The 26,962-nt window shown below is 41.1% G+C and overlaps 1 protein-coding gene and 1 long non-coding RNA gene across 3 annotated transcripts in view; one reads left to right on the top strand and one right to left on the bottom strand.

Moving 5' to 3' along the window:
• pkn1a (protein kinase N1a) overlaps window positions 1-26,962 on the top strand; it is a 121,328-nt gene that overhangs the window by 42,672 nt on the left and 51,694 nt on the right. The window contains exon 1 of one of the 2 annotated variants that reach the window (XM_060898883.1): window positions 20,219-20,490. The exons of the other annotated variant lie outside the window; for it this stretch is intronic. Coding sequence (XP_060754866.1) covers window positions 20,359-20,490 — 132 coding nt within the window. The 5' untranslated portion in view covers window positions 20,219-20,358. Of the gene's footprint in view, window positions 1-20,218; window positions 20,491-26,962 lie in introns of those variants that run through there. 2 annotated transcript variants of the gene reach the window in all.
• Window positions 13,869-15,758, bottom strand: LOC132866748 (uncharacterized). Its single transcript, XR_009650620.1, has 3 exons — window positions 15,621-15,758; window positions 14,889-15,034; window positions 13,869-14,344 (listed from the first exon to the last, which is right to left on the bottom strand). It is a non-coding gene; the product is annotated as an uncharacterized LOC132866748 (long non-coding RNA).

The following is a 26,962-nucleotide window of genomic DNA, read 5'->3' as shown; positions in this document are numbered from 1 at the left end:
AGCAAATCTATCATCATAGTTACTTTTTGAAGGTTTGAGCTTTTCATTCCTGACCTTTTTGCCTGCTGAACCAAACTCAGTTCCACTGTATTTTAAAAAAATTGAAGCATTTTGTATTACAGTGCCTTGCAAAAGTATTCACCCCCCTTTGTGTTTGCCCTGTTTTGTCGCATTACAAGATGGAATTAAAATGGATTTTAATTCCATCTTGTAATGGAAGGGTTAGCACCATTTGATTTATACAACATGCCTACCACTTTGAAGGTGAAACTTGTTTTATTTTGACACAAACAATAATTAAGATGAAAAAACAGAAATCTGGAGCGTGCATAGGTATCCCCCCCCCAAAAAAAAAAAAAAATCAGTACTTTGCAGAGCCACCTTTTGCTGCAATTACAGCTGCAAGTCTCTTGGGGTATGTCTCTATTAGCTTAGCACATCTAGCCACTGGGATTTTTGCCCATTCTTCAAGGCAAAACTGCTCCAACTCCTTCAAGTTAGATGGGTTGTGTTGGTGTACAGCAATCTTCAAGTTATGCCACAGATTCTCAATTGGATTGAGGTCTGGGCTTTGACTAGACCATTCCAAGACATTTAAATGTTTCCCATTAAACCACTCCAGTGTAGCTTTAGCAGTATGTTTAGGGTCATTGTCCTGCTGGAATGTGAACCTTCGTGCCAGTGGCAAACCTCTGGCTGACTAAAACAGGTTTTCCTCCAGAATTACCCTGTATTTAGTGCCATCCATCTTTCCTTCAGTCCTGACCAGCTTTCCTGTCCCTGCAGATGAAAAATATCCCCACAGCATGATGCTGCCACCACCATGCTTCACTGTAGGAATGGTGTTCTCAGGGTGTTGGGTTTGTACCACACATGGCATTTCCCATGATGGCCAAAAAGATCAATTTTAGTCTCATTTGACCAGAGAATCTTCTTCCATGTGTTTGTGGAGTCTGCCACATGCTGCTGGGCAAACTCCAAATGTGTTTTCTTAAGCAATTCCTTTTTTCTGGCCACTCTTCCATAAATCCCCACTCTGTGGAGTGTATGGCTTAAAGTGGTCCTATGGACAGATACTCCCATCTCTGCTGTGGATCTTTGCAGCTCCTTCAGTGTTATCTTTGGTGTCTTTGTTGCATCTCTGATTAATGCCCTCCTTGCCTGGTCTGTGAGTTTTGGTGGGCGGCCTTCTCTTGTCAGGTTTGTAGTGCTGCCATATTCTTTCCATTTTGCTATAATGGATGTAATGGTGCTCCCTGGGATATTCAAAGTTTGGGATATTTTTTATGACCCAACCCTGATCTATACTTCTCCACAACTTTTGTCTCTGACCTGTTTGGAGTGCTCCTTGGTTTTCATGTTGCTTGCTTAGTAGTGTTGTAGAGTCAGGGTCCTTCCAGAACAGGTTGATTTATACAGACATCATGTGACATGTTGATTTCACACAGGTGGCTCTTAATCAACTAATTATGTGACTTACAGTATGAAGTGAATTGGTTGGACCAGCTGTTATTTAGGGGTTTCATACGAAAGGGGGTGAATACCTATGCACACTCCAGATTTCTGTTTTTTTCATCTTAATTATTGTTTGTGCCACAATAAAACAACAATTTTCACCTTTAAAGTTGTAGGCATGTTGTGTAAATTAATTGGTGCTAACCCTCCCTCCAAAAATCCATTTTAATTTCAGCTTGTAATGCAACAAAACAAGACAAACACCAAGGGGGGAATACTTTTGCAAGACACTATATCCAGTAAGCAGTACTTTTCTTAGTTTTACTGAAATTACATAAGCTTGGCTCAAGCTGACATTATGGTTCAAGTTATTAAGCTTTTGATTAAGTTTATGAAATTAACCAAACCATATTAGTTTCAATGGCGTCATTAAACTTGATTCAATTCATGTGGCCAGTTATTGTACTCGACTGGATTAGAAAACTATTATAAACATATGAAAACAATCACAAATATATTGATAGTAGTGATCTTAGCTGTTACAGTTTGCATAATGTTGACACTCGTCCTTATGCACTCACACTTTTTACATACCATCTGCGCTATCACTCATATCTGTATGCTGTTCTGTTTAGGATAAAGCAGAGGCATGGCCACCTGTGATGGGGCGAGTCAGGTGTGCAGGCTTTGTGTCCTTGACAACAGTTGCCATGGCATCATTGCTTGATGATGTCAAACATGATTTTCCTGGAGGAAGAGCTGATCCGTTCCCTCTTTAATTAGTGAGATAAACATGCTGGTTTAAACAGTGTCTGGTTTAAATAGTTTATCTCTGCCACTCTGATAAGGAAATGTGGATGAGATGGTTAGGAAGAACTGTCCCCAGGGTGGCTGGTTCTAACATAATCTGTTCTTCTTCCTGACATCGTTGACTTTTGAGTCAGTCCGTAATTAGTTAGCCTATAAATAGATTATGATTTAATATGGAAATATGATTTGAATTTTTAAAGAAACTGATTTGCTTTGGTGTAAATTAAAATCAGGCTTACATTTAGATGAATGGGGGATTATTTTACTCCATTTTCTCCTCAATTTGGTCACCTGCCAGCACTGCTGCTCATGCTACTTCATAGTATAACTTAAAGTGCATATCACGGGTAAATTCAGAAGCAAGATCAATGTAATTCTCCTATTTTATATTAAACTTTGGTCAAATATCTGTCACATTTTGTGCAATTTTTTTTACCTTGCACAATACCAGAAAAATTCAGTTGAAATCAAGCCATTTGAAGCAAATTGGTCTGCCTCTGAAAAAACTTGGCATTTGGATTTCCCGGGAAACGTTGATTTTCGTGACGTCGCGTGCGGGACGCCTCCCTCTGAACCCTACGTCAGCGCTGGTTTGTTTGAGAAAACGACCTGGTGGTTTTCTGCAAATTTCTTCAACGTTATCACGTAATTATTAAAATGGCTAACAGATGTATCGTAGGAGGGTGTAGCAACACCAATCTTGATGGGATTAGTACTCATCGTTTTCCAAAAGACTGAACAATGAGAGAGAAATGGGAGCGCTTGGCCTACACAGGCTGTGCACTGAAACTGTGCAATCTCACGCAGCCTGCTGGCGCTTCCGCAGGTGACGTCACGAATCTGGCTCCAGACTCCCTTGGGATTTTTCCAGACGAGTTTTGTTATTTTATTTTTTTCTGCTGTAGACAGATGGCCTTGTGCAAAATTACCCTTCTGGATGAGTGTGTAAAGGGACATACTTTCATATAAAAAAACCCCGAAATTGGTCCAGAATATGCACTTTAACACACTCAGAGGAACGTGCTTTCTGCCTTCTTTCTCATACATGAGCTCACAAACACCCATGATTGGCTAGAGCCGCTGTGATTGACAGGGGAGAGAGAGTACACCATCCTTCCCATAATTTACCCCCTTTCCACCAACGCAAACCAAGTGGTAGTTCTGGGCTGATGCTAGTGGTGGTTTGGAGCTGGTTCAACTTGAGAACCTTGTAAGAACCGGTTTGCTTTTCCACAGACTAGAGAGCCACCATAGAGCCACGCCATTGTCACTATATACATCTCCGCTTTCCTAGCTGCTAATGTCACTAGGCCTGCTGCACTAGCACCACTAGCCAAGCACAACAACAATGGCAGACTACATCATCTCTTATTCATTTGGATTAGTCAGACTAGACGCTACACTAGCTGTTTGTTTGTTTGTTTGTTTGTTTTTAATGGCGGTCATAATGTTTTAGCTAGTCTTGTTGGTCACAATAATCGCATCCGTAGCCCCTGACATGAGCGGTTCTTGATTCTAGACCAGCAAAGAGTTGGTGGATCCGGTTTTCCTGGCTGAGAGCCAGTTAATTGAAACAATGTTGACTTTCTTCATGCAAGATTTTAAGAGATTATTTGCATTTATTCGAACTTCTGTACATTCATATTTAAATTTGTGTGGCCGTCTTGTAAGAGGGTGTGGCTGTTAAAAGGAGGAGGAGTCTTGCAGAATAAGTAGGTACACCTGTCTGTCTATGGTTAATAAGAAGTTTATTTAGATGCTCATGTTTTCAGTGAGGTGTCGATTATCAGAGAGAGAAAGAGCTGCTGTTGCTTCCTCAAATGATGACCTAAATTGGACAGTGTTAATGCTGCATGTGTATTAATCAGTGATTTCAATTTGAGTGAAGCATTTCTTCAAATTACTCTGCCTCCACAGTTCTCATTTGCCCCTTTTCCACCAAAGCAGTTCCAGGGCTGGTTCGGGGCCAGTGCTTAGTTTGGAACCAGGTTTTCTGTTTCCACTGACAAAGAACTGGCTCTGGGGCGAGAAAAACCGGTTCCAGGCTAGCACCAACTCTCTGCTGGGCCAGAGGAAAGAACCGCTTACGTCAGCGGGGGGGCCGAGTTGTTAAGACCAACAACAATAACAAGACCGCGAAAGATCGACACTTTTAAGCGACGAGAAGCAGCAGCTGTACAAACGCGAAGTCATCCATTATTATTGTTGTTGTTGCTGCTTCTTCCATGTTGTTTTTGCTTCAATATTCGCGCCAAGGTTTATGCAAACGTAGCGACGTAACTGACGTATACAGCGACGTAACTGACGTATACAGCGACGTAATGACGTGGCTTCCCTTAGCACCGTGAGCTATGGAAAAGCAAACTGGTTCTCAGCTGGCTCGCAAGTTGAACGAGTTGTGAACCAGCACCAGCACTGGCCCTGAACCAGCCCTGGAACTGATTTGGTGGAAAAGGGGTAACTGTCATCTGCAGGGTGTTACAGTGGTGCCGAAACCTGAGACTGAGATGTTGTGAGCTGCTCATTAACCATACACAAGTGTAAACACTCACTCATTCTCTATAACAAGGGTTCTCAACCTTTTCTACTGTAAGGCCCACCTATTCATACTTGTAACGAGTCGGGGCCCATTAACAAAGATCCCCAATTATTTTGGCTCATTTATTTTAATAGAATCTAATAATCTATTGTAAAGTGTATTAATGGGATGCAACATCACTCCCTGTTACAGATGGGAGCCCAGGACTTAAATAAATGCAATAAAAACTATTTTTTAATTATAGGTATTGTATTTAAAACTGTATGGATGTGCCAGAAGCCAAACAATGCATGCAGGGCGTTCTCAGTCAAAAGGGATTAATTATCCAAAAGTGGAGTCTGGTACATTAACACAAGAACTTATTGCCATGTTTGTGTTCAGCAAACAAGCAGGTTATTAAAACCAAGAAGTGCACTCAAAAGAAGTGGATATAGAAACCACTCATTGATTAGAGCCTTACACGCTAACAAAGAAGGATTTTTCCTCATCTCATCTCATTATCTCTAGCCGCTTTATCCTTCTACAGGGTCGCAGGCAAGCTGGAGCCTATCCCAGCTCACTACGGGCGAAAGGCGGGGTACACCCTGGACAAGTCGCCAGGTCATCACAGGGCTGACACATAGACACAGACAACCATTCACACTCACATTCACACCTACGGTCAATTTAGAGTCACCAGTTAACCTAACCTGCATGTCTTTGGACTGTGGGGGAAACCGGAGCACCCGGAGGAAACCCACGCGGACACGGGGAGAACATGCAAACTCCACACAGAAAGGCCCTCGCCGGCCCCAGGGCTCGAACCCAGGACCTTCTTGCTGTGAGGCGACAGCGCTAACCACTACACCACCGTGCCGCCAAGGATTTTTCCTATGAAAGAAAAATGTACTAGCTTAATTTGACATCTCATCTCATTATCTCTAGCTGCTTTATCCTGTTCTACAGGGTTGCAGGCAAGCTGGAGCCTATCCCAGCCAACTACGGGTGAAAGGCGGGGTACACCCTGGACAAGTCGCCAGGTCATCACAGGGCTGACACAGACAACCATTCACACTCACATTCACACCTACGGTCAATTTAGAGTCACCAGTTAACCTAACCTGCATGTCTTTGGACTGTGGGGGAAACCGGAGCACCCGGAGGAAACCCACGCGGACACGGGGAGAACATGCAAACTCCACACAGAAAGGCCCTCGCCGGCCATGGGGCTCGAACCCGGACCTTCTTGCTGTGAGGCGACAGTGCTAACCACTACACCACCGTGCCGCCGGCTAATTTGACATTAGTAGAATAAATTTTGATCCAATTGTAGCCGTAACTAAATACAAAGACAATAGTTATGCATACTATTAATTAACTTTAATGTGAAGCTAATTAACAGATAATCAAATAAGTTTTTTTAAAGATTGTGTATATTTTTAGTCTTTTGTATTTGTAATTATTTATCTGTACACGACCCCATCAGCTCTGCTGATCAACTTATCGTGTTTAAATAAAGTTATTCATTCATTCATTCATTCATTCATTATGAGTTGAAAAATTATCCATCCACTGAGTTCCCTGACATCTCAAACTACCTGATGCTGCAGACATCGTTCTACACGGACACACAGATGTAAACCTGGAAGAGCATGGAGGTGAACAACTTTTTATATATGTGGCTGGGTTAAAGATCTGGTGATCAGGACACTACAAGATTAATCCTATATTGTTTTTGCCTGGGTAAATAGGAGTTTCTGGGCTTTTTGTTTGCGTCTTTGCGATGGTTGCTAGGACGCTACAAGTTTTAGGATCAGGTGTAAAGGACGCTACAAGTTTTAGGATCAGGTACAGCTGTTCGATTCCCAATCCTCCCTGCTCTTCTCTTCCAGCAGGCATCACAGAACCATATAATTTGCCCACAAATATATTTATTTATTCAGCCCACTGCACTCGCGCGCTCTCTCTCTCTCTCTCTCTCTCTCTCTCTCTCTCTCTGTGTGTGTGCACAGCATGGGTTAAATGTAGAGGAGGAATGTGTCAAAATAAAGGCTTGTTCTTCTTAATTTACCCACAAATGTATTTATTCCACTTGAAAAGTGTACAGCAAACCAGCTACCGGATTTGGGACACAACGACATCCTGACCTGTTTATTATTTGGCTTCAAACTTGAAAAAAATTCTCAGCCCACTAGATGGCCACGGCTCAGTGGTTGAGAAACACTGCTCTATAACGCCTCCCCTATTCATAACCAGTGCTTGGCTTGAATTGTTAGCTATTTTCATGACACTACCATTTTAGTCTAATTATAGGACTCTGTTGAACAAGCATAACTGCTTTATTCCCAAAGCACTTGCTGAAGAATTGTAATAGTAAAAGAGTAGCGACTATATTGTCTTCTCATACCTTGAATTTCTATATGAATCTACGCAGCCCAAGATACTGCTCTGATCCTGTGGTGATCTATAAATAAAGATGTACAAATAGAATAAAACTAACACACTGTGTAGATTATCAGGCTGTTCTTTCCATTATAGTGTGTCTTATCTCAAATTACACATACACACACATGCACGCACAATATCAATATCAATATTGACTTGGTGTAATGACTATGAATACAGAACACAGAGCTATTACAATTATTTCCCATAAGTGCCTCATAAAACTTGAATTACTTGAAGTCTGCCAGCGCTCAGGGTAGAACCATTGCAAAAACAAATATTTCTGTTAAACGTACGGATGGGAAAATGACTCATTCTGACATTCCAGCTGAATTTCCAGGGTAATTGTTTTGTTACTATGATGAGTAACACGGTGTATGTACACGGCGACAGTGTTTTTGGTTAATCTTTGGAGACGTCGATGACAATAGTGTTGAAGTTTACTTAGTAGCGGCTGGAATCCAGAGATAAAGCAGAAATAGTCCAATTTGTGTCATTCACATTTGATATTCTCGCCATTTAATCCCTGATCCTACGTCATCTATAATCAGCAAGATGACGTAAATTAAGGAGAATCGTTGTGGCTCCATGTGGACCTGGAGTTTCCTGATAAACAGGAAACAGAGTCCCTATTTCTCAGACACTCTTTGTTAGAACAGGTATATCAGGGAGGATACACTGTATAGCGGTGAATCTGTAAGCCACTTTTTCCACCTACACACATTAATTCTGGTTTGGGATGAGTAATAAATGATAAAATTGGGATCATATTTAATCTGTTCAACTCCCAGACTTACATTCCTTACTCTCCTAACTATGGTTTTTCTGTAAGCTTGACTGTAATTACAGAATGACAGGCTTGATTCATAAGATGAATTAAGGAAGGGTACTTAAGCTGAGATTTTTAAGAGATTAATATCCAAGGAGGGGCGGCACGGTGGTGTAGTGGTTAGCGCTGTCGCCTCACAGCAAGAAGGTCCGGGTTCGAGCCCCGTGGCTGGCGAGGGTCTTTCTGTGCGGAGCTTGCATGTTCTCCCCGTGTCCGCGTGGGTTTCCTCCGGGTGCTCCGGTTTCCCCCACAGTCCAAAGACATGCAGGTTAGGTTAACTGGTGACTCTAAATTGACCGTAGGTGTGAATGGGAGTGTGAATGGTTGTGTCTGTGTGTCAGCCCTGTGATGACCTGGCGACTTGTCCAGGGTGTACCCCGCCTTTCGCCCGTAGTCAGCTGGGATAGGCTCCAGCTTGCCTGCGACCCTGTAGAACAGGATAAAGCGGCTACAGATGATGAGATGAGATATCCAAGGACAGTGCTGTAGTACAAATTAAAAGAGCATTGGTAGAGAATACTAACTGCTAGAGATATACTGGTGTCTGAAATCTCATGTCAAGATCATTTGACATTTGACTCGAAGTCCGAAGCGATGAATTTGGGGGAGACTTTTCACATCAGGCACACAGAAACATGAAAGAAGGGGGCAGCATGGTGGTGTAGTGGTTAGCACTGTTGCCTCACCGCAAGAAGGTTCCAGGTTCAAACCTCACGGGCGACGGAGGCCTTTCTGTGTGGAGTTTGCATGTTCTCCCCGTGTCTGCGTGAGTTTCCTCCGGGTGCTCAGGTTTCCAAGATTAGGTAGAATACCCAGCCACTGGGGTTGTACAAGACAGTGCATACTTAGTGCCAGTCCCAAACCTGAATAGATTGGGGAGGGTTGAATCAGGAAGGGCATCCGGTGTAAAACCTATGCCAAATCAAATATGCGGAACAGACCTGCTCTGGTGACTCCGAATGAATGGGAACAGCCAGGAGAAGAAGAAACATGAAAAAGGAATCATCTCCGAGTAGCTGTTCATTTTCACTAAAATCTTCTAAAATTGATGAAATTAAGCATCCCAAATCTTGGAAATGTGAGCCAATTTAAATCATGGGCTGTGGTCTGTTATGTCTGAAATAATATATTTGTCTCATTTGCAAAAACAAAAAAACAGGCTAGCTAGTGTTAGCAGTAGCTGTTCACCAAACCAAGATTACCCATGAGGTGAACTATTTACATGATTAAATTGATAGTTTTATATTGTTAAGCGTGTGCATTATCACACTCTAGTGATGTTTATTCGTGTGTGTGTGTGTGTGTGTGTGCATGCATTTGCATGTGAACAATGGAGGCTAGTGAAGTCTTAGTCCTTCCCACCTCTCTCTATCTTTGACTATGCTACAATGACACTATTCATTTTTTACTCATAAGGATTTTACACACACACACACACACACACACACACACACTGCAGAGCCTCTGGTGACCAGTGGTCGAATTGGCTCTTTGCACACTGAACTCTATAATGAACTCTGTCCATACCCTCTCTCTCGCTTTCACACACACACACACGGATCCTTTTCACCAGCATGCACAAGCCTCATGCTGTGTGTGTTTTCACTCGGGATCAAAACACGTTTGTTTGCTGTCTAGTACGCTTGGTCAGTGCAGTTTGTTTATGTCTGCTTGTGTATCCGTGCGTCTCTGTGCGTCTGTGGTTATATTAAAATACTGACCAGTAGAATTTCATTTGCAAATGTCCCAGGGTCCCCCCCCCCCATGTTGTTCTGTGTCTACATATATATATATGTGACTCATAAATGTGAACATTTAACATATTCCTCTATCTATCTTCTCGTTTCCTGTTTGAGGTGTGTCCACCTACTGGACAGCATCTACTGTCACCACACAAGAATGTAAAGAATCCTCCAGATGTTTCTCTCTCTGTCTCTCTCATGTGTGTTGTGGAAAGAAGGATATGTTCAGAAAAGGACATGAGGCCAGCAGTGGGAGTTCCCTTTCCTGGAAGCTTTTCCCTTTCTTTCTTTTTCCCCCCTTTTATCTAAAGGACTCATTCATTTTCAAAGTTCCATCAACCACTTTTTCAGTTTGCCGAAAAACAGATTCAGCTGTTGATTTCAATGACAATGTTTTCTTGCCCCCCAGCCCGCATGTATTCAAAAGATGGCTTTCAAATTTCATTCAAATTTAAATGACTTGTATTCAAATGCATTTGAATATTAATGAGCATCTCGTCGTATACTGTAGCCGTGCCACACGATGTTTTCGAATCACAAAACGCAAAGTTGTGGTAATTTCCTTAAGAAAAGAAATTAATTCGATTGCAACAAGGTAACGTCACAATTTTTCCAGAAATTTATCACAGCTTATCACGGTGGGGTTTTTATCACTGAAATGTGGCTTGATTTACATTTCTTACATGGCAGTTTATATTTAAATTAGGCTTTATAGTCACTATTTTCACTACATAAACTGTAACATAAAAATACATAGACAAAGTCAGCGCTGAAGTGATGGCAGACGTCTCACGTCATTGTACCCAACCGCGAGTTGGCCTAGTGGTTAGCATGTCTGCCTCTCGATCGGGAGATCGGGAGTTCTACTCACGGTCAGGTCATACCAAAGACCGTCGTAAAAATGGTACCTACTGGCAAGGCACACTGCAATAGAGATGTGAATGGGGAGTCAAACTCTCGTGGTTACCAGAGGACTAGCCCCCCACTGTAACCCTAGCTATGTAATAGGCGAGAGGCCGAGGGCTACGGAAACGGCGATCGGTGCCGCCCTATGCGCCACATGGCATGGGAAGGACTTTGATTTGATTATTGTAACCAGCAGATGAACAGATTAGGTTTTAGAATTGATCCAAACCAAGTCAAGGTCACAGCACATCAGTTGTCTGAAAGAGTTGTTCAATAGCTTTCTTCATGTTTGAAGTATATTTTAAGGTTAGTTCTGGCATGCAAATCGGTAACAAGGACTAGACTAGCTTGTGGCAGAGGAATCCCTGTTGCTGTCATTGGTGTAGAGTTCAAGTTGTATGAAATTTTCATCCAGATTAGTGAACGCTGTCTACACAAGGCGGGTTTCAATTGCAAACTAAAAACGAATAATGGAAACACTTGAATTTTGAAAAAAAAAAACACCTCCAAATATCGCAAAAGAGTTTACACGTTCGCATGAGGTGGTTTCGTAGACGATTCGAGATTGAAATGAAAAATGTGTTTTCACATTTAAGCCACATGGATGCAATCGTAATCACCATGCCAACACTTTTCACGTTGTAGAGATCCGTGAAGTTTATCTTCAAGTGGTGGACATGTTCACGAGTGAGCGAAGCGAATGAGTGAAAATATTTTCAACACGAGAAAATAAACTTCATATCTTCACACAGCCGTGTAATGTTCTTTGTTATATGGACACATCTACACAAAAATAAGCAAGTTTAATCAAAATCATTTTAACAGCCGGAAAACACTGGGAGTGACGTCGTCAGAGTGAAATATAGAGAATTATCATGTACATATAGGACACTTTTTTTTTTTTTTTTTCAATGGAATAAAAACGTGTTCTATTCCCTTCTAGCGGGTTTCATTTATTTGGTTTGATAGCATGCAGTGTTGTTAGCATATCGCTTATCCTACGTGTATTACGTCACTCTACCCAATGGAGAATGAGCATTGAATGTGGTTTACAATATCGCATGGTTGTCAAGACAACATGACTTCACACGTCAGAGCTGAATATTCAATGAGCGAGTTTTCTGCTGCACATTTGCAGAAGCATTTTGTTCGCCGGCAGTGCCCGCAGTAAACTGTTGCAGTGCATTGAAAATGCCATAAGATACATATTACACATTGGATCAGAATCAGCATTGGATATTGTTAAGTAAGCCCCCTGTTCTTAAATTTTTGTAAAATCTTTTATTGTTCCATTGAATGTGTATGCATAATAATAATAATAATAATAATAATGGCTTTTTCGTGGTGTATCAGATATATTCCATTCAGCTACAGTGGTGCTTGAAAGTTTGTGAACTCTTTAGAATTTTCTATATTTCTTCATAAATATGACCTAAAATATCATCTGATTTTCACACAAGTCCGAAAAGTAGATGAAGAGAACCCAGTTAAAGAAATGAGACAAAAATATTATACTTGGTCATCTATTTTTATTGAGTAAAATGATCCAATATTACATATCTGTGAGTGGCAAAAGTATGTGAATGTTTGCTTTCAGTATCTGGTGTGACCCCCTTGTGCAGCAATAACTGCAACTAAACGTTTGCGGTAACTGTTGATCAGTCCTGCACACCGGCTTGGAGGAATTTTAGCCCATTCCTCCGTACAGAACAGCTTCAACTCTGGGATGTTGGTGGGTTTCCTCACATGAACTGCTCGCTTCAGGTCCTTCCACAACATTTTGATTGGATTAAGGTCAGGACTTTGACTTGGCCATTCCAAAACATTAACTTTATTCTTCTTTAACCATTCTTTGGTAGAACAACTTGTGTGCTTAGGGTCGTCGTCTTGCTGTATGATCCACCTTCTCTTGAGATTCAGTTCATGGACAGATGTCCATTGTTGTTCAGTGTTCTCCTGATGGTGGACTCATGAACATTAACATTAGCCAATGTGAGAGAGGCCTTCAGTTGCTTAGAAGTTACCCTGGGGTCCTTTGTGACCTCGCTGACTATTACACGCCTTGCCCTTGGAGTGATTTTTGTTGGTCAACCACTCCTGGGGAGGGTAACAATGGTCTTGAATTTCCTCCATTTGTACAAAATCTGTCTGACTGTAGATTGGAAAGAGTCCAAACTCTTTAGAGATGGTTTTGTAACCTTTTCCAGCCTGATGAGCATCAACAACGCTTTTTCTGAGGTCCTCAGAAATCTCCTTTGTGCAATGACACACTTCCACAAACATGTGTTGTGAAGATTAGACTTTGATAGATCCCTGTTCTTTAAATAAAACAGGGTGCCCACTCACACCTGATTGTCATCCCATTGATTGAAAACACCTGACTCAAATTTCATCTTCAAATTAACTGCTAATCCTAGAGGTTCACATACTTTTGCCACTCACAGATATGTAATATTGGATCATTTTCCTCAAATAAATGACTAAGTATAATATTTTTGTCTCATTTGTTTAACCGGGTTCTCTTTATCTACTTTTTGGACTTGTGTGAAAATCTGATGATATTTTAGGTCATATTTATGCAGAAACATAGAAAATTCTAAAGGGTTCACAAACTTTCAAGCACCACTGTAGCTGAATGGAATATATCTGATATACCACGAAAAAAGCCAGCCAATATTATTTAACTATGTCACTCAGATCCGCGATGTGGGGTGGCACGGTGGTGTAGTGGTTAGCGCTGTCGCCTCACAGCAAGAAGGTCCGGGTTCGATCCCCGTGGCCGACGAGGGCCTTTCTGTGTGGAGTTTGCATGTTCTCCCCGTGTCCGCGTGGGTTTCCTCCGGGTGCTCCGGTTTCCCCCACAGTCCAAAGACATGCAGGTTAGGTTAACTGGTGACTCTAAATTGAGCGTAGGTGTGAATGTGAGTGTGAATGGTTGTCTGTGTCTATGTGTCAGCCCTGTGATGACCTGGCGACTTGTCCAGGGTGTACCCCGCCTTTCGCCCGTAGTCAGCTGGGATAGGCTCCAGCTTGCCTGCGACCCTGTAGAAGGATAAAGCGGCTAGAGATAATGAGATGAGAAGATAAACTTCATATCTTCAAGACAAAGTGTTATTTTCTTTTTATTATATAGACAAATTCACAAACAGAAAGTACACCAAAATTTATCAAAACAATTCATCAATTTCCTCATGAGTGACATATAGAGAAATACTTCACGGTTTTGGTTCTCAGTGTCCCGGATGTAGCTGGTATGAAAAATATGAGTGGCATATTTCCCAGTAAAACACTCATGTCCATATGTATCCTTGTTGGCCTTCATCATGTCTTAAGTCCTCTTTCTGAGGACACAAGGAAATGAAACAGGGAATCAACGACATCTGTATACATCACATCAGATGCCCTAGTTTGTTGTAGAATGACTTGTTGCACAGTCGTGTCACATGGCATAACTTCTGTGTAGGAAGCATCTGTGTGTCCTTGATCTGGAAGCATCCGCACTTCCTTTTTCCTCGATTTCTCGAAGTGCTTTTAAAGAACTGAGCTCAAAGATGGCAGATGCATTAATACTGGAGTATCAGGACGCACCCTTTCATGTCCAATAAAACGCCATTTGAGATTCAGCCACAAAAAAGGACTCTGGTGAAATAAAGTACTCACATGTAAGGTCACGTTTAGGACACGTTTATATGTTTTGAAAAAAGAAAAAAAGTTATAAATGATGTGCCTTTATTCAAAGTCCTATTCCTGTGCATGTCAATTTTGGAAACTACTTTAACCTCCTAGGGCCTAGCGGTCACATCTGTGGACAGCACTTTTTAGAAATTCAGAACAAGAATCCACATATGTGGACATACTTTTTCTCAAAAAGTACATCTTATTAAAGATGATGCTTAGTTTTTATTCTAATCAGGTTCTAATGAGCCCAAATAGCAAAAAGAAATAAAAAATGCATGTAAAAAAACAGCTTGGGTCTTAGGAGGTTAAATAAAAAAAAAAAAGACTTGTGTTAGGAGACTAAAAGTAGAACATCTTGTCTTAAACATAAATATGGAAATTTCAATATGGAAATGTGTCTCTTAGTGCATTAAGAAAGCTTTTGTCTGTATCCACTCCGTTCCTTTCTACGTGCCGCCGGTGGGGGGAAAAAAAAAATCCCGTATTCCTTGTCTGTTATTTTTACCTTTCATGTATGTGTCTCCAGTGCGTTCTTTCTTTTTCGCTCTCCCGCTGTTCTTTCCCTCTTCTTCAGTTTGTCCCCCAGGGGTTTAAACGAACTCCAGGATCGCTGGCATTCTCACGAGTCACAGTAACTGAATAGAGCTCCATCTGTGAGAAAGAGACAGAGTTATAAAGAAAGTCTGAATTGAATACAGAACCGTCGTCTGCGTAACGTAGAGCTGGGAATGAACACTCGGTGAACCCACGTAAAGTCTGAATATTAAATGCTAAATATTTGGCTCTGTGTTTCTCACACTATTATACACCACATTTAATACGATTACTATGTCTTGAGTCTTAACTTCTCATGAAAAGCTTTTTATGAGAACTTTTCTGAAAGGCATTCTGTATGAGTGTGTTTGTGTGTAAATGGGTCTGCATGTCTGGTTACACACACACACACACACACACACACACACACACACACGTCAATAGTGTTCCAGGGTATTTATAGCCAGCCACGTCACTGCACTATTAAATCTTCATTAAAGCCAGGCATTTTGAGGCGTTTTCTGCAGACTCGCTTAACCTGACTGATGTGTGTGTGCGCGTTTGTGTGTGTAAGTGCTCGTTCAGGTCGATTTAGGAGAGTTTGGGGACAAAGAGGGTGCGTGAACATTAAAACACCCATAGACCCCCACCCAAAAATCCCAGCTGCAACACACTCATGCCAAGTCAAAGCAGAGTAACTCACTGTTTGTTCTGGTTTTGTCATCCCTGCCAACATGGCTGTTTTTTCCCTCCATGTGAAAGTTTTATTCTTTGTATGGATTTGGTCTTGAAAGCACCTGTTTTCTACCACCTCCTGCTTTCAGACTTTTTCCTCTTGCATGTTCCTCTTTCCTGTATGACGTGTGTTGCTTGTGTTATGTTCTTACTCACGCAGTTATTAATGAAAACAATGTCGTGATAATGTCCTGCTGATACCACAAAAAGGCCAAGAGAGCATTCTAACTGAAACGTCCCCTTGTGTATTATGAGGGAAGTGCAACAGGTTTTTTTTTTTTTTTTTAAGTTAAACCTAGACCTGGCTTAACAGTGGTGTTTGAGTCTCATGTGCAGACTATTACTTGTACTTTTATTCAGATATTATTCATGCTAGGTTCAGTAAGCCAGTGGTTCTCTTTTGTCACCATTTAGAGACTTCTTTATCTGCAAATTTATTTCACAGAACCCATCTGAACATAAGTATTCACATACCTCATTATTTCATTGTGTAAGATAATATTTTAATTATGTATTTATTTTTATTTTACTAACAAACGCTATACAAAGGGCGGCACGATAGTGTAGTGGTTAGCATTGTCACCTCACAGCAAGAAGGTCCTGGGTTCGAGGGCCTTTCTGTGTGGACTTTGCATGTTCTCCCCTTGTCTGCATGGGTTTCCTCTGGGTGCTCTGGTTTCCTCCACAGTCCAAAGACATGCAGGTTAGGTTAACTGGTGACTCTAAATTGAGCGTAGGTGTGAATGTGAGTGTGAATGGTTGTCTGTGTCTATGTGTCAGCCCTGTGATGACCTGGCGACTTGTCCAGGGTGTACCCCGCCTTTCGCCCGTAGTCAGCTGGGATAGGCTCCAGCTTGCCCGCGACCCTGATGGGATGGACTTTCGCAAAGCCATGTTTTAATTGATATGGACAGTTAAATGTAAAATTACCTAGTTAGTTCATGTATTTTATGAATTCTGCCACCTATGAAAATACACAAAACTGAGGATGTACTCTGGCCATAAGATTAGTCGTCAAATAAAGTGGCTTCTTTGACCTGTCCATGATGTCTCACATGAAGTCAGCTGGGATTGGCTTCAGCTTCCTCTGTAACCCTGAAGGATAAGCAGTATTGTTGATGGATGGATGGCTCTGTGACACAAATTTTTTTTTTTTAATTAGAAATGTGAAAGACCTGTAAAATGATCAAATCGACCAAAATACTAAACAGTGCAGCTTCTCATCTCATCTCATTATCTGTAGCTGCTTTATCCTGTTCTACAGGGTCGCAGGCAAGCTGGAGCCTATCCCAGCTGACTACAGGCGAAAGGTGGGGTACACCCTGGACAAGTCGCCAGGTCATCACAGGGCTGACACATAGACACAGACAACCATTCACACTCACATTCACACCTACGGTCAATTTAGAGTCACCAGTTAACCTAACCTGCATGTCTTTGGACTGTGGGGGAAACCGGAGCACCCGGAGGAAACCCACACGGACACGGGGAGAACATGCAAACTCCGCACAGAAAGGCCCTCGCCGTCCACGGGGCTCGAACCCGGACCTTCTTGCTGTGAGGCAACAGCGCTAACCACTACACCACCGTGCTGCCCACAGTGCAGCTTAAAACCTTCAAATGTCTTTGATACGATGTTGAGCGAAAATACATATGTAGCCAGACTCCAATAACGGTGTGATGTGAGAAGAGAAAACTTAAGCTTATAGCCAAAAGACTTGCTGGTATTTTCTTGAGGACGCAAAAAAAATATTTACTGTTCATTATTAAAATGAAATAAGGACTATGGCTCTGCAGAATCATCACCTCCCTGGGAATTTCAGTACTCGTTTCTTAGTCTGTATTAATGCACTTATTAACTCGATTCTCTAACGAGCTGGTTATGAGATTATAGTCAAGACCGCCATTGTCTAGTTCAAGACCAGGACTAGCTGTGATTGAGTCAAGACCAAGGAGGGCTGAGGCCAAGTCAAGATCAAGTCCAAATGAACGTGAGACTGAATCAAGTTAAGATTTACTTCAACTAGTTGGATTGATTTGTGCATTGTGCCAATGTTTAGGTTGTTTTCTAGAAGAAGGATTTACATTTTGTCAAAATTTGTGCATGTAAAAAAAGACTAAATAAACATTTATATTTTAAAAACTCGCAGTCAAGACCAAAACAGTATTCAGCCAGACCAAAGACCAAGACAAAGTCCAGCTACAAAAGCCAATAAGTCTGAGGCAAGTCCAAGTCAGTACAGAAAACATCTTGACCAGACTCAAATCTAAAACCAGATTTGCATCCTACAGCCCTAGCTTATCATATTTTGGGGTTAAATTATGTTAGCTATTAGTTTATATGTATGGGTGACACAGTAGTGCAGTGGTTTGAACCTCACAGCCAACAGGGGCCTTTCTGTGTGGAGTTTACATGTTCTCCCCATGTCTGTATGGGTTTCCTCTGGGTGTTCCGGTTTCCCCCACAGTCCAAAGACATGCAGATTAGGTAAAATCTGGGGTTGCACAAGCCAGTGCATACTTAGTGCCAGCCCCAAGCCTGGGTAGACTGGGTACGGTTGCATCAGGAAGGGCATCCGGTGTAAAACCTATGCCAAATCAAATATGTGGAACAGATCCACTGTGGCAACCCCTAACGGGAGCAGCTGAAACAAGAAGACGACTAGTTTTTAGCTGTATTTTTTTGGCAAACAAAACAAGGGACTTGGCAAGTACCTTGGAGCTTTCACATGCCTTGTGAACTAGATAATAAATTAAGTTCTACACCCACTGTCTTCCATGCTAACGTGTGCTGTTTCCACTCAAATGCAACGCCTTGATGCCTCAGACATTTTACAACACTCCTGGTCATAATCTGTTCTTCATTTATGAGGCAGATGTGCACTCCCTGACTCTGTCCCAGATGTTGTAACCCTAGATAGTAACTGCTCCACTGATGATCAGATCATCCAACATGAGTGCATTGCTTCATTCTGAGCAGTTTACATGGTACTAACAGGACCCAGTACCAGAGACAATAGACCTGTCAATCAGACTGTTATTGACAAAATGAGTGAGATGGAATTGATCCATCTGCAGTTCATTTGAGTCCGGCTTGCTAATGCTTTGCTTCCTAGGATCATTTCAGGACTCATGATGACAAGCTGTCGGTCTCTGGAATCACTGAAAATGCATTTTCATTTCCTAATGGGGTTTATTATAGTGCTTTCTATCAAAAACAACTCATGAGGATCTAATGGGTACAATGATTTCCAAGACTCGGTGTGAAATAAACTGAATATACCCCAGTGCTGTTAAATTCTCAATTCTGATTGGTCAGAAGTTGTTGATTCATTTTCTAAAAGGCAAATCTTTATAATACTTCTAAGGTAATAATTCAAATAATAGGTTTATAATATGGTTCTAATACAGCTTCATTTCAATAGTAACGGCTAATTCACAGGGACTTGTATGACAAATTAATAAACCTAATAATAAACTAATAAAAAAATGTTATTTAACAAAGAAAAAACATAATTGAAATGGTGACACTTCGTGTAAAGAGATGTTCATTTGATGGAAGGAGTCTCCAGTATCAGTGCTTTATCATACTCAGAGGTACAGCTGTAACTATAAACTCGAGAACGTACTTGATGTTTTGTAACCTTAAATTCTAAAACATTTTAAATCTATAGCAGTGATGAACCGTTACTATTAGATCTGGGACTTCAGCTCAGCCAAAACTTAGCCAGATGCACCAAAAAAGCAACAGGGCAAATGATTTTGTAAGGGATTAGCGGCAGGGTGCCAGGTCGCTCTGTTGTGTGTAGTTGTCAATGTTGATTTTAAAAGTAACTAAGTAAATTACACAGGGAAATGAATACTTAAGTCCAAGTGAAAAATACTGTAGTGAGCGTGCAAAAAGAGTCTGGAGACAGAAATCTTAGTTTCTCGGTCGTTAGCCTGTGCTACTTTCTCTCGATAGCACTGGCTTGACCGCTTTATTAGCATTTGCTAATACTACTGATGAACGCTACACCGGCTGGAAGGTGGCTTCACTGCTGCATTGAAGGCGCTGACTCATGGTTAAGCTAACGTTGGCCTTCGAGAAGGCCAAGAGTGATACATTTTTGGTCCCTCCCATTATAACTCAAAATCTGATTGGTTGATTCATCTGTCACTTCCTATATAAACACGCACACTGCCATGGCCTTCTGTCCCGGAATTGAAGTCCTAACCAATGAGTGAGCCAGCTCTAAACTCTTCTCAGCCTAGAGAATGACGATGACTGGAAAGTCTCCAGTCTCCAATTTAGTAGAAGTTTTCTTGAAGCTGTATGTTCAAGTAATTAGATCTCAGTAATTGAACTGGAAAAAAGTATCATAGTCACTTGCACATGATCATTCTTGCCTTTATCTGAGGCTTGGTAATCTGTAGCATCTCAGCTGCTTTCCTCCACAAAGTCATGCAATAGCAGCAGTCATATGACACATACGACTTCTGTATGCATGCATGGTGTGTACAGTATGCTGCATGCTCGTGAGCTCCTTCTTTTCAGGAAGTTGGTGGGTGGAGCCCTGGCCTCCTTCTTCTTTCTCTTTTATTTTTTGCATCTTTCTTCGTCCAAAGACAGTTGTTTGCTTTTTCAGTGTTGCTGTTGTTGTTGTGTCTTGAGTGAGAATCCAGCCCTACAATTTGGATTTAACTCAGGGGGTCGAGGAGTCTGAATGGGGGAAGATATTGCAAGAAGTGGTTTTGTTTCAACCGCCATCATGGCCACAGAAGAAATGGGTGGAGACGCTCTAATGGAGATACAAGATATGGGCAGCCTCCCAGAACCGGGCAGCACCACTCAAGGGGTAGGCTTTACCCATCATGGATTTCCATATGGTCCAGTGTAGATTCGAATGGGTTTTAAAGATCTGTCAGTCATATAAGTTCAACTTTTGAGGTCCTTGTTCACCCTGTTTATGTAGAAATTGGGGTGTTTCTTTTGTTATGGCTTAGTTTGTCTTAACTTTTTGGCCCCTTCCATTATGGTTGACATCTTTGCAACATTGCCTCAGATATCGTCTTTTCTCTACAAAGCCTGTTCCTTTCTTCCTTTCATCATTCTTTCATACAAGTCTTCTATCTCTTCATTTTTTGGGGTACTAATGGCATTATTTCCTTTTATTCATGGAGGTTGGGAGAAACTATGCTTGTGTGTTTAGTATATACACCAGGTTTTGGTATATCCATGTTTCCTCTAGTATACATTCACATGCCTTTGCAGACAGGAAGTAGAGCAGTTCTGAGCTTCTCTTTTTGATATATTCTGCCTCTTTTTGCACTCTTGCACATCCGTGTTTTCATCTCTGCTGCTGGTATTTGAAGTCGAGGCGTATGAGGTTTGTGTTTGAGTGTTTGCGTTCTCCTGTTGGAACATGGGCCAGTCCTGGGGAGAGGTACACCGATGCCTCAGCAATAGAGACATGTTATGTAGGAGTTGCATGAGATTTACATGACCCCCTTCCCCCCAAGCCTTTTTTAAATAGCAGTGGCGTTCTTCGCACTCTGGTTGTTTATAGAGCTGGTGAATTTTTCTTTTCACAAGCATTTTCACACTATAGAACTTTTACCAGAAAAGAGTACAAAAGATATTAGATGCTCTGTGGTTCATGTGAGGGGTTGGCTGTTTATAGTTGCTTTGCTTATAGTTGCTTTATATTTAACAGTTACTCCACGAAATCGAGTCGTACATGAGCTGATCACTGACGAGGCACACAGCGCTGAGTTGGCTATAAGCCATGTATGACGAGATTGAGTGGAATAACTGTTTTATTCTATCCACTTTCACTGGATTTTGAGAAACGGAGCATTTTTATCTTTTGCAAATTCGATAAATAAAAACTTTATACAAAACGTCAGACAAAATAATTTCCGCTTAAAATGGAAACAAACCAGCGAAATGGCAGTAGCAATTTGTGAAAAATGCTATAATAATAATAATTATTATTATTATTATTGAAAAATAAAAAAAGAAAATATGTTCTTACCATCAAATATTTTCATTCCATATTTTGTTGCTTTTTTTAAAATTATTTTTTCAGGTTTTGTTTTCAAGTAGAGTTTTTATTTCATCCTCGGTTGGTTCAATGACACGCTCCACCATTTTGTTTTTCTCTACTCACGGTATATGAGCTGATAGCCTAGGAATAGAGTTGCCAATCAGAGCATGCGATTGCTTATATCCAGTGAATGTGGATAGAATAAAAAGTAATAGTATGGATGAATATTTAACAACATTAACCATGATTGTAAATGGTTAAATGTGCTCTTTAACAAAGAAACAAAGAAGGTTTACTTGTGGTAAAAGTAGGAAAAGGCAGAAAATAAATGTGCATTCTTGATGTTTTGTACCGGTAAGTGGTCATTTGCATGCAAAGCTCATTAAAAGCTACTTTATCAGCACTTTTACAGTTACAGGCCTGAGTTACCATTGGTTCTTTTCTGCTCTGGTGAACTTCAAGCATTCATGCAACATTTTGGACTGAAACTGCAGCACGGTAACATTAGTGGTAGCTCGAATGCTGTTGATTACCTTCTCAAAACAGTGATTGGTATGGTCTATGTTGTAGATTTAACCAAGTATTCTCTGAATATCAACTGATCTAAAAGCAATATTGATATAAACTAATTTAAAAGTATGATTTAAATGAGGGGCGGCATAGTGGTGTAGTGGTTAGCACTGTCGCCTCACAGCAAGAAGGTACTGGGTTCGAGCCCCGTGGCCGGCGAGGGCCTTTCTGTGTGGAGTTTGCATGTTCTCCCCGTGTCCGTGTGGGTTTCCTCCGGGTGCTCCGGTTTCCCCCACAGTCCAAAGACGTGCAGGTTAGGCTAACTGGTGGCTCTAAATTGTCCATAGGTGTGAACATGAATGGTTGTGTCTATGTATCAGCCCTGTGATGACCTGGTGACTTGTCCAGCCCTGCCTTTCGCCCATAGTCAGCTGGGATAGGCTCCAGCTTGCCTGCGACCCTGCACAGGATAAGTGGCTACAGATAATGGATGGATGGATTTACTTCAGTGTGAACAACATTTTGATCTGATGTCACTCCATCTGTGAGTTTGTGCAGCTTGGAGAATTAGGATTTTTTTTTTTCTCTAAAGAAACCATGTGAAGTACAGATTTCTACTTCTACCATATGAAGTACACATGGAGAAGCCATGACCTAATGGTTAGAGAAGCAGCTTTGGGACCAAAAGATTGCTGGTTTGATTCCCTGTACCAGCAGGAATGGCTGAAGTGCCCTTGAGCAAGGCACCTACTCCCCAGGCTGCTCTGGGTATGCTGTACATCACTGTGGATAAGAGTGTCTGCTAAATGCCTGTAATGTAGATTTCTCTCTTGTTGCTCAAACAGTGTTGTTCTAAGTTATGATAAAGATAGAAAAGCGCTAAACGTATTTTTGATGCGTAGTAGAAGTAGCAGGAGAAACCAAGTGCAACTGTTTACCAAGCATGTATTTTTGCTTCGTCACTACAAACCACAAGTCAGCCTTTACATCTGGATCTGTTTAGATATAAGACCACAGATTAAGAATGTGTAACCAGGCTAGACTTCATTTTAAGAAGCTAAGCTTAATTATTAGGTTGGACTCAAAGGCAATGTTATGATTAAATGGCATACAAGTTGGGCTGGAATTTAGCTTCCCAACCTACAAGTCCACTTTCGTAGTAAATTCCCCCACTAGTGCTCTCTCTCTCTCTCTCTCTCTCTCTCTCTCTCTCTCTCTCTCTCTCTCTCTCTCTCTAGCGCTCTCATCCGCGCTTACTGTAAATGACTCATCTGTTTTTGAACAGGCTACAGCTACCGCCATTGTTTATGGCTTAGCTATCGCTTAGTCACTACCATGCTTTTGTGTTTTGGTGTATACATGTGCATGTGTGGGTGTGTGAGTGTGTGTATAAGGTAATCAGGGGCTGAAGCAGGTATTACATGTTGCTGTTTTGTAGGATTATTTTATATGTATGCAACCTAAATGGCTTTAAGTCCTAATGACTTGTTTAGGGTGTGTGTGTGCGCGCGTGAGTACAGTAACAGTAATCTTAACCACTTGCTCATTAGTTACCAGGATGTGCAGATCTGACGATGTCAACAGAAACACACTGTAGGAAGCAAAAACAAACATACGCATGCACACATGCGTTTGCAGCATGGAAGATAATCATCTTGACTGTTAACCTACGTCTACTGAAACTGTACAGTTTTAAAAAGATGCACTATACAAGCACACAAACCAGAAACTGTTCGCCACATAATAATGTTGACTATTATACTTCGTACCAAGTGTGAGCAATAAATACACAGTTTTATGAACAAATATTAAAGCTAATAATGCTAGGCATGTCACAATATATTGCGCAATGATAAACCACAGTACAAATTTATAATGATTCGGTTCAAGGAAAAAAAAAGATTATTATAAGACTGTGTAACCTTTTTTCTTTTTCCTAGCTGTTATTGCATTGGTTAGAGAGCACAGGTTGAAATAATGTACAATAGAGGGCAGAGGGGAACCGTTAGGGCCTTCTAGGCCTTCAGAGAAGGCCCAAACATATCAGCATTTCAAATGTTATATTTAATTTCTTTCATTCTTTCATAATTTCATTATAATTATTCTCTTCTAATTCTAATTCGGCCTCATTTTCTATCAAATTTGCTTCAGAGATGAAAGGGTTACTGCCTTGAAAACATTAAAATCGAGTTATCCAAAGAGATTTGTTTTGTTTGTTGGCAGAGAAGAGTTTAGAGCTGGTTCAGTCATTGGTTAGGACATCATTGCCAGGACAGAAGGCCGTGGCAGTGTATGTTTATGTAGGAAGTGACAGATGAATTAGCCAATCAGGTTTTGATTTATAGTGGGCGTGATCAAAGATGTATCGCCCTCGGCCTTCTCAAAGGCCAACGCTAGCTTAACCGTGAGTCGGCGCCATCAGCACAGCAGTGAAGTCACCTTCCAGCCGGTGTAGCGTTCATCAGTAGTCTTAGCGAATGCTAATAAAGGAGTCAAGCCAGTTCTATCGAGAGCAAGTAGCACAGACTAACGACCGAGAAACTAAGATTCCTGTCTCCAGACTCTTCTTCCACACACGCTCGCTACAGTATTTTTCACTCAGACTTAAGTATTCATTTCCCTGTCTAATTTACTGAGTTACTTTTAAAATCAACATTGACAACTACACACAACGGCACTACCTGGCAGCTTGCCGCTAATCCCTTACAAAATCCTTTGCCCTGTTGCTTTTTTGTTTTGGTGTGTCTGGCTAAGTTTTGGCTGAGCCGGAGTCCCAGCTCTAATACTGTAGTAACAGTTCGCCACTGATAGAGGGGATGCATGTGATGTCACCGCAGGTGGAAGTAACACAGCTCAAATGCCACGAAAACACTCACGAAAAAATCCCAGATCTAAAATAGGAAGGAGCTGTTGTGTGATTTTTACAAATAGATTTAACAAAAAATTGGAGCTTTCTTTCAGATCACCAAAAGCAAAAGAAAAGAGAAGCAAATGGAGGTAGCTGTTTTATGTTTAATCTGGACTACAGCCTTCACAAATGCTTATAAATGGTTGCTAAGAAAAGTGCTATTTGTTATTTACATTTTCATTTTTAATAAAAGGAATATTTTATTTAATAGTCTACGATATTTTGGTCCAACCTTTACAAATGTTTATACATTATTATTGTTGATATTTAAGTTGATAAAGAATAGGAAATAATAAAATTTCCTTCATTTATTTTTTTCCCAAAAATATCATGGGAAAATTGAATCATGAATGAAATATTATGAATCAAACCGAACTGTGAATTGGCTGAATTGTTACATGCCTGTGTAATGTACAAGAATCATTCATTCAACAACAATGACCACTATTTCCTGGTCAGAGTCATACTAGAGCTTGGGAAAACAGCCCAAGATCATACACCCTCAATAAGACTCCGGTCTGTCGAAGGCCACACACGCACACGCATGCGCATACTCCTTCAATAAGCAACTTAATACGGGGAGGAAATCGGACTCTCTGGAGGAAACCCACGTGGACAAGAAGCTAGCATGTGCAACACCACCCAGACAGTAACCCGAGCTCAGGAGCTGTGAAGCGTCAACGCTACACGCTGCACCACCATGCCACCCGGTGCATAAGATTTTTTTATTTTTTTTGTCAAATTCAAATCTGCTCCTGAGCTGGTGTGAGTTCCCTGAGAAATCCGGTAACACTCATTCATACAGCTGAACTGAGAACCTGTGAAACCTAACAAAAAAAAAAATAAATTACGACACGTTTTTACATGGAGTCAGACATGACGCTGGCTGCATCTGAATACTCATACTTCCATACTATTAGTACTCAAAAAGCAGTATGTCAGGCGTCTAAATACTCAGTAGGCATTTAATAGTAGTCGAACAGTAGCTAGATGATCTACTACATCCATAGTATGCAAACGTACGACACTATGCTTCACTATGACATCCCATAATTCAGTTGGAGGCTCTGAATAACCAAATAAGAAAAATTCCACTTGGAAAAATATAAATAAGATGGTTGTCCAAAGCAAAGCCAGTTGTTGTAGCAGCATACAACGGTATAAGGAGTCGTTTAAACATTTCTGCTGTTAAGAAATGTATATGTATTTTATTTTATTTTTTTTAATTTTACAGCATACATGGGTATATGCAATTTGTGGACATCCAGGTTCGAGGACAGGAAAGATGGTGGATAAGTACGTCTGAATTGCGTCCTTAAAGGAACAGTCCACCGTACTTCCATAATGAAATATGCTCTTATCTGAATTGAGACGAGCTGCTCCGTACCTCTCCGAGCTTTGCGCGACCTCCCAGTCAGTCAGACGCGCTGTCACTCCTGTTAGCAATGAAGCTAGGCTCAGCATGGCCAATTGTATTTTTTGGGGCTGTAGTTAGATGCGACCAAACTCTTCCACGTTTTTCCTGTTTACATAGGTTTATATGACCAGTGATATGAAACAAGTTCAGTTACACAAATTGAAACGTAGTGATTTTCTATGCTATGGAAAGTCCGCACTATAATGACAGGCGTACTAACACCTTCTGCGTGCTTCGGCAGCGCATTGATACGGAGCTCAGATATCAATGCGCTGCCGAAGCGCACAGAAGGTGTTAGTACGCCTGTCATTATAGTGCGGACTTTCCATAGCATAGAAAATCGCTACGTTTCAATTTGTGTAACTGAACTTGTTTCATGTCACTGGTCATATAAACCTATGTAAACAGGAAAAACGTGGAAGGGTTTGGTCGCATCTAACTACAGT

The sequence above is a fragment of the Neoarius graeffei genome, chromosome 18 (genome assembly GCF_027579695.1).
Source record: "Neoarius graeffei isolate fNeoGra1 chromosome 18, fNeoGra1.pri, whole genome shotgun sequence".
Lineage (NCBI taxonomy): Eukaryota > Metazoa > Chordata > Actinopteri > Siluriformes > Ariidae > Neoarius > Neoarius graeffei.
This window is presented reverse-complemented; position numbering and strand designations above follow the sequence as displayed.